At 36.7% G+C, this 11,914-nt stretch overlaps 1 protein-coding gene across 2 annotated transcripts in view; it reads right to left on the bottom strand.

Annotated features, from left to right (window-relative positions):
* Positions 1-201: 201 nt before the first annotated feature.
* The window catches only part of LOC113442903 (inactive phospholipase C-like protein 2), a 56,230-nt gene continuing 44,517 nt past the window's right edge, over positions 202-11,914 (bottom strand). For both annotated transcript variants that reach the window (XM_026710746.2, XM_087917676.1), the window contains exons 5-6: positions 6,844-6,953; positions 202-1,844 (exon numbers count right to left, since the gene is read on the bottom strand). In XM_026710746.2, coding sequence (XP_026566531.1) covers positions 1,659-1,844; positions 6,844-6,953 — 296 coding nt within the window. In that variant the 3' untranslated portion in view covers positions 202-1,658. The remainder of the gene's footprint in view (positions 1,845-6,843; positions 6,954-11,914) is intronic.

Here is an 11,914-nt window from a genome sequence, read left to right as displayed (position 1 = left end):
TCTGTTTTGGAAGGTTCCGATATGGCTCTGTTGGGTGCTTAACCAATATGGCTGAATGTTTAACAAAGAAATACTCATGTTTATAATTCCTTGTCTAGGAGCCATGGGTGGCTATTAATAAAGCAGTTTGATTCTGTTGTATTAATGTAGGGTTCTAACATCAAGGATGACCCATTAGGACAAGGAACAGGACAGCCAAAAGAGAAGTTTAGGCTTTATTGTCAACAAAATCCAGCCCATTAATTCCAGAACAAGTCTTCTACAGTGGGAAAGAAAAAAGTACTGCAACCTTACATCCTTCTTCCAAGCTCCAAATGAAATTGTAAAATAGAGACCAAGATACATAACCAAAATCCTGCTTTGCACAAAGGCAGAACATAGCAATTTTCATCTCTACAATTTCAAATCTTGAAAAACCTTGAAAAATATCCAAATGTAAAGAGTTTCTCAAGATAACATTAAGCATTCACTTATTTTAACTGAATTTCCTACAGAAAATGATGTGAATGCAATGAGAATGCAATTAAAGAAACAGTGATTTGATGTTTAACATTTGGATTTTATTTTCATACTGATTTATGATCAACACAAATCTTTGCAAGATTAAGTGATTTTATTTTCTGACTACCTTGGTTCCCCCACCCTTTTCTTTTGAGAGGAATGAAAAGGAAAAGCCTAAACTTCCCATTAGGAGAATAACCAAAATCAACCTAGGAAACCTCCATCACCATTCACCCGACACCCTTCATTTCAGCCCTGCAGGAAGGAAACAAAAAACAAAAACAAAACAACTAAGGGGACCTTCCTTTTAACCCCGTGGTTCTCTGTCTTGCCTCTCAGATGTTGTTATACTCCATTTCCATCATCTTCAGCCACCCTAACCAGTGTTCAGGGATTGTGGGAGATGTAACCCAACATCGTTTGGAACCACTCCTACTTCTGCTGCTAAGCTATTCTGAGGAAAGCTACAGTTAACATTTCAGGGACAGTGGAGGAGACAAGAAAGAGAAATTGTTAGTATTGTCATCTCAAGAAGATCCAAATAGCAGTCCTCTCTCACTCATTAGAGGATTTGAAACAACTCATAATCAGTAAGGCTCACGTTTCCAATAGATCTTCAGCCAAGAATCCTTGAGCAATATTAAACAGGAACTCAACTTGGGCAGTACCATCAACATATATCACTATTCTTGCTAGGAGACTTAAGCAAGGAACTCCAGAGCATGCTACTTGCTACATCCCAAGCTCCCTTCAAAGAATCTGCATCAGGAGTACTTGCTGCTGTCCCAGGCCATTGGGAATTTTTTTTGGCTCCAGAAACCCTGCTAAAATGCACACAAAGTTTTCTGTTAATTTCAGTGTGGCTTGAGTCAAAAATCTGTAGCTTTTACATATGCTATTTCCCAGGTAAAAGCCACATTTTCTGTCACCTAAAATTTTCTCTTTGGGGTGTTTTTTTTTTAAATCTTGCAATAAGGGAGTCCTCCCTGTCGTTATAGACATTAATATTTGCAAATTGTTTGACATTTTCTCATTTGCCTTCCCAGAGTTGAAGACAACCCTTACTCCATATAAGCATCTGCCACATTGTCTAAGTCTATATATGGCAATCTGTGTCCACAAATCCCACTGGTTTCCATAGTCCAAGCCATTTCCAGTCAGCAAGATCCTGGATCACAGGCTCCTTCAGCTTCTGGGATGGGGTCAAGAACAGCTCGGTTGCGGAAGAGGTCAGGAGAGGCAGCTCCATTCCGTCCAATGCCACACGACTGGGCTGCATTGTGGATTTGCCATAGCGTATCTAGTGCTTCAGCCTTGGAGTGCTTGAGCAAATCACCTTGGCCCTATGGGTGAGGAAAGGTATGAGAAAAGAACGATGGTTAGAAAGCTTAGGAAAGAAAACGTGAAGTTAAAAAATGCAGAACACTGAATTTTTAATTACATTTCTAATCTGATAACTTGAGAAATCAGCAAGGACATCATCAGCAAGAAATGAATGAGAAATATTTATGATTGGGAATGGAATGTTGCTCAAATATAATTTTGTTTAATGCAAATGTTACCCAAACAATGTTCAAATCCTTCCTCTCAATCTGGATACTTCAACAAACACTTTCATGGAGAGCTAGTTTGGTCAAGTGGCTAAGGCCACGATAGAAACCAGGAGAGTGGCCCTAGTCTGCTTTAGGCAACTGGGTGGACCTTGGAACTGTCTCTCAATCCAACTCGCCTCATAGGGTTGTTGTTGAGAGGAAATTTGGAGGAGGAAGGAGAATTAAATATGTTCATTGCTTTGAGTTGTTTATAAAAATAATAAAAGTGAGATATAAATTAAATAAGTGAATAAATAAATATGCACATAACGGATAACACTTGTATATTTGTTCAAAGAAGAAAGAGGAAATACTCTCAGGTACGGCCCTAAAATGTGTGCATTTATAATGAAGAGAATACTTCTGGCCATATGAAGAATGTTCTTCTACATACATGATAGACAAAATATTATCTGTACAATATTAGCATTTCAAGTTTGCAGCTTGCATTTCATTACAAACATACCAGCAAATTAAATACTACTTTAGCTTTTCACTTTGCCTCTGTTGCCTGCTTTAAACGAGTTGCTTAATAGAACTGCTTAAAAGAATTAACCTATAAATGTATTTTTTAATCTTCAGAGTTGCATATTTAAAAACCTGGATAGAATTTAAATTGCAAATCTGTTCTTTGCATTGGGGACAGAAATTATGTAAGGGACATCAAAAAATACTGGCAAACAGAAGTATTCAAGGCCATGAAAAATGACACCGAAAAGATTAAATATGTCTTGTGAAATCATGACAAAAGATCCATTGCATTACTGCATATATCTATATAACGGGAAAACTTTTAATTGCAATATATTAATCACTTCCACCACCATATCACATTCATGCCCTTCTTTGTCATAATAACTTGTTTAACTTTGAATAATATTTATATGCTACCTCCATCATGAAAACAATTCTAGGTAACATACATATTATATTTCTAAAGCTGTTGAACATGTTTTTCAACTTTCAGCCCTGAAGATAAAGTGGTAGACTTAGATTCAGTAAAGCAAGCCTGTTTCTCACTTGCTTTCAATACAATATCTTTACGCTGAAATAAAAGTCTCTATTACATACGGTGAATGCTGTTAGAATTTGAAAAAACACAAAAACCCCCAATCAATAACCCCCTCTCTGATAAAAAGAGAATTCCATGCAGTGCAGTAATAAAAAATATGAGGAGTACAATGCCTGCTGAAGAGAACTATTGATTTATCTCAGTTTTCATTTCTTCCTTCCTTTTGACTCAAATTTTAACATTTGCCATAGGTAAATTTTGTCCTATTTTGATACTGCATGTTATTCCGTTAGCACTATAAAATTATTCTAAATTCTTCATTTTTATTTAATTAGTGTGTTACATTTAATTTTAGCATAAACATACTTAAAACAGAATTATCTTTATTACTTTAAATCTTGGCCCATGTTTTAGATAGCACTAGAAATGGAAAAAAACAGCTGGCAACAATAAGTATTGTCAAACATAAATTAAGGATTCTCTACTTGATTTTTGTAAATTAAAATGAGAAAATAATCAAAACATGTAATGAAGACAAACTCTTTACATTGTTCGGAATCGCATGGAATCTTAATTCTATACAAAAATGAACAACTCCCTCCCACTACAATGTTTGTATAAATTTTGTAATATTTGCTTTAGATTTTCTTCATGCACTTCTAAAATAACATACATTGTCTGCTCTTCACTTTGGGTTTAAAAAGCAATTTTAAATTCAAATATGATTGTTGGAGAAGAAAATTAAAAGATTCCGGTAGGAGACCTATTTTAAACATCTACTTCTTACATCGAAAATGTGGCCCAGAGAACAAAATCCGTACTCAATGAGTAGTCCTTAATTCCTTAAGTCCCTACATCCACATGGAGAAAAGTAAGCAGTGGGGTAGGACAAGGCTCTGTCTTAGGCCCAGTACTCTTCAATATGTTCATAAATGACTTAAATGAGGGAACAGAAAGGGAACTCATCAAATTTGCAGATGACATTATACTGGCAGGAATATCCCAGAAGACAAGCTCGGGATCCAAAAAATATATATTGATAAACTTGAATAATGGGCTCTATTCAACAAAATGAATTTTAAAGTAGAGAAAAGCAAAGGTTTACATTTTTTCAGGGAAAACCAAAGGTATAAGTACAGGCAAAAACTGACTCAAAAACAGTAACTGTGAGTGGGAACTTGGGGTCCTAGTGGACGATCAGTTGAATATGAGCCAGCAGTGTGCAGCCGCCGCCTTAAAATGCTAATATAATCCTGGGTTGTATAAACAGAGGCATAGAATCAAAATCACGTGAAGTATCAGTACCATTTTATAAAACCCTAATAAGACCATACCTGGAATACTGCAAACAGTTTTGGTCACCATACTACAAAAAAGATTTTGAGACTACGGAAAAAGTTCAGAGAAGACCAACTAAGATGATCAAAGGCTTTAGAGACTAAAACATATGAGGAATGGCTGCAGGATCTGAATTTGGCTAGTCTAAAGAAGAGAAGAATTAGGGGTGACATGATAACAGTATTCCATTATTTGAGGGGTCACAAAGAAGGGGGGGGTTTGTCAAATTATTCACCAGAGGGCAATACAAGAAACAGTGGTTGTAAAGTAACCAAAGAGCGAAGGAATTAAGGAGAAATTTTGTAACAGTGAGGACAATTAATCAGGGGAACAGTTTGCCTTCAGAAATCGACAATCACTTATCTGAAATAGTACAGGTTCTCCTGCTTGAGCAGGGGGTTGGACTAGAAGACCTCCAAGGTCCCTTCCAGCTCTTATTCCATTCCATTCCATTCCATTCCATTCTTACTTTCTTCCTCTAATGAGTACATAAATATCCAGTGACCATTAGATGGCAGTATGTGCCAGCTTCAGATTCTAGGAAAAGCAGCTTGCAGGAGAGAGATGTTTGAATGCATTTAAAATGTTTGTTGTCATTTTTCTAAAGGACAACCACAGGAGGCCCAATTAGAATCAAGACACGACAAAGGAGAGATTAGTCTTTTCCAGGCCTGTGTAAGTCTAGAAAAAAAATCCCCACTCCTAATCCTATGAATCTCACCACCACTACCAAAAACAACTTCTCCTTAGGTGAGCAGTAGAGTGTTCCTGTGTGGAAGTCAGTTTGCCTTTCTTTTTAACCCAGCCCATGCTGCATCTATAGTTAACAAATGCAGTTGCCTCTTCTCATGTCACCACTCTTATTTAAACTCATTAAACTTATACTATTTATTTTAAAAAAATTATACAATGATCGTATTACAGTACATAAACAATCCTAAGTGGCTAACAACCAATGCTACTGCATTCTGGATCAATTAAAGTTTCTGGATGACATTCAGGAGCAGCCTCATGTATGGCATGTTGCAATAGTCTAAATGGAAAGGGACTTATAAGGCATGGGTGACCGTGTACAGAGTTTTCCAGTCTGGGAATAGGTGCAACTGGCACACAAGATGAAGTTGTATAAAAGCTAAAACTGCGAGTCCAGGAGAACTCTCACATTGTGCACCAACTCTGCCCAAGGGAGTGCTGCTTCGTCAAGTGTTAAAATCAGCAACTCTCCAGGTTCAGGGGACCCCAAAGCTCAGAGACGCTTCATCTTGAGTCCTACCTGAATCTTCCCAATTCAGAATCTCATGCCCTCTAGGCCAGAGATGTCAAAACCAACGCCTGGAGGCTGGACCCGGCCTGCGGGGTGCTTAGATCTGGCCCCTGGGGCCACCCTAGAAACAACGAAGAACTGGCCCACAGTGCCTCTGCCAATGAAAACAGAGCTTGGGACGGCCACCCCCGCCCCAAGCTCCGCTTTCGCTGGCAAAGGGTTGCAGGAGGCCATCGCAGCCAAAATGGAGCTCATGGGAGCTGCGTGCATCCCTCCTGAGCTCCATTTTCACTGGCAGAAGGTTGCAGGAGGCCAACACAGCAGAAAACGGAGCCCTGGAGCCCATTTTCGCTGGCAGAATCCTTGGGCCACAACAGGTACCCCTGATATGAGTGTTGTCAAGCTGTCCACACCCACCCTGTCCACACACATACCTGGCCCCCTTGAGGCTCAAATACAACCCTGAGGAAATAGAGTTTGACACCTCTGCTCTAGACACTGAGTAAGAATAGTATCAGTTGTCTGGCCCGGGGAAGAGATGTAAAACTGTATTTGCATCCTATGGTGTTAAATGACCTTATCCAATGATTTCCTGCAGATTATAGATAGGAGGGATATCCTGAGTAAGGTTTGGGAGGAACATCTAGGAACGTTTTCTTAAATCTCTTCTAGATTTTGGTAGGCATGTTCTGGAAAGCATGCTTGGTTATGCAGCTTGCTAACCGTGCTGAGACTTATCTGAGTACTCATGGATATATGGTTTCTAACTTGAAAAAGGCTCCTAGAGCTAAGTCATCCCAGTCCAATGGTTCACCTAACTCGAGAGTAGTGCAGGTCCATGCCCATAATTGGTACACAACTATTTTCCATGTTGTCATTGATTCATAAAATTTCCATGGCTTTTCTAACAGCTGTGAGCCACACAATGAAATTTGGAAATTTCTCATGAAATTTCTCATTATCCAATTTTTTACCCTGGTGGATTATGTTCCAACTTCTTTTTAATTGGGAATGCTTCCTATTTTGCCAACATGCTGCAGAGTGTACTTCAGACATTTTGTGCACACCTGGAAATATCTTTTCCTTCACTTTATTTCTCAATGGTGGAATTACAATAAACTACAGCTTCACATTACCTTGAGAACGGTGATATTCCAGGCAAAACTTTCCAGAGCTTTTTGCAACTTTCGTCCTTTCAGACCTTCCTTTGCCTCCAAACGGTGCAATTCTTTATGAAAGCCCATCCCTGGAGAAATCCGGGGGAGGGGACAAGAGTAGCATAAGGGATGAAGAAGAAACAACCACAACAAAATAAAAGTCAACATTGCCCAGCTATGTATTCTTACTTCACTATAGACTTATTGTATTATTTTTTTAAAAATCAAGCTTTTTGACCAATGTATATGGAAAATTATTTCTTTTCATTAAACACTGTGGGTCATGCTACTTTCACTCATTTTTTCACTCATGCTAATTTAAAGTTTACTGATTGTTTTTCCTTATCCTGCCCTGCTTTGTCCCCTACATACAAATTGATTGGACTAGTTATTCAAAACAAAGGAAAATTGCCTTCCAGTTCGGGCTTCTTTGGCGATGGACCGAAATCCGTGATGTGCGTGGTTTTGATCTGTGCTCGCCACTGGAGCACCCCGAGCCGCCCAGATTCGGGGCTGAAGTCACCCTTTATTGGTGATGAAGAAGGGGAAGCCATCAGCGGCATTGAGGAGAGCTGCATCTCTCCTCCTCGGCTGGCCATTACTCCCTTTCCCAAAGGCAGTTGCAGCGGTGGTCAGAAATGGCCACCTCAAAGAAGAACCCGACCGGACAAGATTGTGCAGGAGGAAGTTTAAAGGAGAAAGTTTGACTGACCGGGTTGAATGGAGAACACCTATTTAAGGTCCCTGGAACCTGAATTTTAAAGACTAATACTATTCCTAAAAATAGATCTTAAGTCGCGAAAGAGAAAGGGAAAGGAAACGGAATTGGCTTTTTTTCCTCTCATATTGATAGTTTTAAATAACTTGGAACGTTAAGAAGAAGAGATTCAAATAAGAAATTGACATTAATAGGCTATTTCTAGCTGAAAATAAAGTGTCAAAGGGATAAAGATTCTTGGATAATTTAAAAACTTTATTTAAAAAAAGAAAGAAAGCAGCGGAGGGAAAAAGGAAAAAAGAAGGTAGAATCTGGAAAATGGAGGAGACCACCTGGAACTTAAAAAAATTGACAGTGGAATTTTAACAAGTCTTGCAAAAGATACATTGTAGCTGAAACTTTGTTACAAGAGAACAAAGCCCCTGGAAAGAGAAAGTGAGAAAAGAAGCAAGAAACAGTTTTGGATTATTGGATGATTCCTGGAACTCTGGATGGAGGAACCTAATGAAATAAAATAAAATCAATTGGGGGTTGTTTAAATTTTTTTAAAATGGCATCACTCCTTGAAGAGTTAAAAATGAGACTTAAAAAACAAAAAGAAGAAGCACAAGAGGGAAGAGGATCTTTTGGCTTCACATTTCAATTTTTAGAAATGGAGATTTTGAACTATGAAAAACAACAAGAAACGCTGGCAGAACAAGAAGGGCGGGATAAAGAAGAAGCCATCTTTAGTGACCAAGCAACTTTAAGCGGGGTAAAAAAGGGAAAGGGGGGAAAGGGAGTTAAAAACTTAAGCATCGAAGCAACAACCAAAAAAAGAGTAATTTGAAAAGCAATCATAACATCAGGAAGAAGCAGAAGGGAGGATCACAGAAGGGAGAATCAGATAGAAAAGGGAATAAAAAGGGGAGGGAGAGGAAGAGAGGGAAGAGGAAAAGGAAAAGAAGCTACAAAGGACAGAAACAAGATATAAAGGTACAGAATGTAAATTTACCTAAGATATCTAAAGAGATTGAAGAAATGCTAGAAAGCAATATAACAATGATGGAGCTAAGCCAAGCACTTAAGAAACAAAATAATGGAAAGGCACCAGGTCCAGATGGACTTCCTGTAGAATTTTATAAAACTTTTCAAGAATTACTTTGTATTCCACTGTTAGAAGTTATGAATGAAGTCATGGTAAAAAAGATAATTCCTAAAACATGGTCAGAGGCTTATATTACACTTATTCCAAAGGAGGAGGCGGACCTACTTCAAATTAAGAATTATAGACCGATTTCCTTATTAAATGCAGACTATAAAATTTTTGCTTCAATATTGGCAGAAAGACTTAAAAAGTATTTGAATAACTTCATCCACCCAGATCAAAATGGGTTTCTGCCAAAACGACAAATTAGAGATAATATGAGAGTAATTTTAGACACCTTGGAATATTATGAGGCGCACCCTGAAAAGCAAATGGCTCTGATATTTTTAGATGCTCAAAAGGCATTTGATAATGTAAATTGGAGGTTTATGGTACTCCTAATGGAACAGATGGGCTTTGCTAGAAGATTTATTCAAGCAATAGAAGCAATTTATAATGAACAAACAGCTAAGGTAATGATGGAAGGAGAATATACAGATTCTATTAATATAAGAAAAGGTACAAGACAAGGTTGTCCTCTTTCGCCTTTGTAATTTGTATTGACTTTGGAAGTGTTGAATAGAAACATTAGAGAAGATAAAACTATAAAAGGAATGAAAATCAAAAAGGAGGAATTCAAATTACAAGCTTTTGCAGATGACCTAGTCTTTATTTTGGAAGATCCTATAGAAACAGCCTCGAAGCTGTTGGAAAAGATAGAGGCCTATGGGGAGGTGGCTGGTCTGAAAATAAATAGAGATAAAACAAAGATTTTGTCAAAGAACATGTTGCTGAAACAAAGAGAAGAGCTGGCAGAACTGTTAAAAATTCAAGTTACAAACAAGGTTAAGTATCTGGGGATATATTTGACATCAAGATGTAGTACATTGAAGGAGAATAATTATATTAAACTTAAACAACAGATAGCTCAAGATTTGAAAAAATGGGAGAACTTACAATTGTCATTAATAGGAAGGATCTCAACAATCAAGATGAACATTTTGCCCAGAGTCTTATTCTTGTTTCAAACAATACCAATTAGGCTTGGAAAAGAATACTTTGAGGATTTAAATAAAATTGTTTTGAAGTATATATGGCAAGGCAAGAAAGCAAGAATAAAGTTAAAGCTTTTACAGGATGCTAGATTTAGAGGAGGGTTTGGTCTGCCTAATTGGGAGTTGTACTACCAAGCTGCAAATTTGACATGGGTTAAAGAATGGATAACATTAAGGAAAACCAGATTGTTGACATTAGAAGGTCATGATTTGTTGTTGGGCTGGCATGCTTTTTATGGCACAAGGGAACCAAAACACAGGGGTATTTTAGAAGACATTATATACGGGAGTCTCTGTGGTTGAATTGGGAGAAGATAAAAAAACAGTGTTATTTGAAAATTCCAGTTTGGTTATCGACGATAGAAGCGTTCTCTTATCCTATAATCTATAAAAAGGAACAAACAGTTAACTATGGGGAATTATTAGATGAAAAGGGTGAACTTAAATCGATACAAAAACTGGAAGAACAAGGTATACAGATGAATTGGTTTTCATATTTGCAAATACATTCAAAGTACTATGAGGATTCCAAAGCAGAGGGATTTTATGATAAGCAAACTGACTTGGATAAGATTTTGATGGGTACTGATGAAAAGGTGATTAAAAAATTGTATGGTTATTTATTGCAAATTAAGCTTGAGGAAGAACAAGTTAAGGAAACTATGATTGCGTGGGGAGGAATTTTGGATATGGGATTGATTTAGAGAAATGGCAGAAATTATGGTCGCAAAATTATAAAATGACAATGTCTACAGCCTATAAAGAAAACTTGTATAAGATGTTTTACAGGTGGCATTTCCCCCCGACAAGGATAGCAAGAATGTTCAAGAACAAATCCGAAAAATGCTGGAAGTGTCATCAGAAACCTGGTTCATACTATCACATGTGGTGGACTTGTGAGGATGCTAGAAAATATTGGACTAAAATCCACATGTGGCTGGAAAAAATGACGAAAAAGCATATAGACTTGAAACCGGAGTTTTTTCTATTGGGAATCCTACCAGATACTTATAGTAAAGAGTTGAAATATTTGATTGTAAATGTATTGACTGCTGCTAGGATTGTATTTGCAAAAAATTGGAAAAATGAGAAAATTCCATTGCAAGAAGAAGTTGTAAAGAAAATTTTGGAATGTGCTGAGATGAGTAGATTGACTTTTGAAATTAGAGAGCAAGAAGATAAACAATTTTATTTAGTTTGGGATCTTTTCTATCAATGGTTGAATGATGAAATATTAAAATATAAAAGTTAGATAATAAGGAATAATAATGACTTTATTTTCCCTTTCCTCTTATTGGTTTTTGATACTATATCTATATAATAGTTTTTCTGTTTTCTTCTTTTTCCTATTTGGGATAGAATTGGTATGATTATAAGATTTGTTTTAGAATAAAATATTTAAAATATAGTCATCTCACAAAGGCATGACCGAATAAAAGTTTAGTCAATTTTTTTTTTTTTAATAGCGATACTATGATTTATAAATTTGTATTGATAAGAGTATTATATAAGCTAATTGTAATTGTGACTATGAGGTGAATGCACAAAACCGATGGACCAACCGACTTACTGTGTGTACAAAAATATGGGGGAGCTGATACTTTTATGTTTTGTTGTTGTGTTTTGTATGTTAAAAAACAATAAAAATCTTTATAAAAAAAAAAAGATATAAAGGTACAGGAAAAGCATACAGGAATTAAAGGTATAGACCTATTTAAAAGACACAGAGACAATGGTTAAAATTTAATTTAAGGAGAGGATTCTGCAAGGGTGCATGGGATAGCATTGTGTTGCGGTGAGTGCCATGATGGTCATCCCCCCACTTTTGATATTTTTGGACCTAGCTATAGACATTTATGCTATCAACAAAAAATTCACACAGAAAAAAATAATGCACATAATAATATTGCTTTAAAAAGTATACTGAAAGTAGAGAACAGAGAAAAGTGTAACAGTTTAAACAATAGACAGCCAAATTCAATTCAATTCAATTAAAAATACTGATTATAAAGAAGCAATGATACCAGATGGAATTTTCCAACACCTTTCATTCAAAGATAACCAGTTCACATGTTCCATTTGAAATGATGAAACAAAGAAATAAACCACAATAGATCAATGTATGAAACTGACCATATTCCAATAGATAGT

This window comes from Pseudonaja textilis, chromosome Z (assembly GCF_049901715.1).
Source record: "Pseudonaja textilis isolate UNSWEBS1 chromosome Z, rPseTex1.2, whole genome shotgun sequence".
In the NCBI taxonomy this organism is placed as follows: Eukaryota; Metazoa; Chordata; class Lepidosauria; order Squamata; family Elapidae; genus Pseudonaja; species Pseudonaja textilis.
The sequence above is the reverse complement of the archived record's forward strand: the minus strand, read 5'-3'. Positions and strand labels throughout refer to the sequence as shown.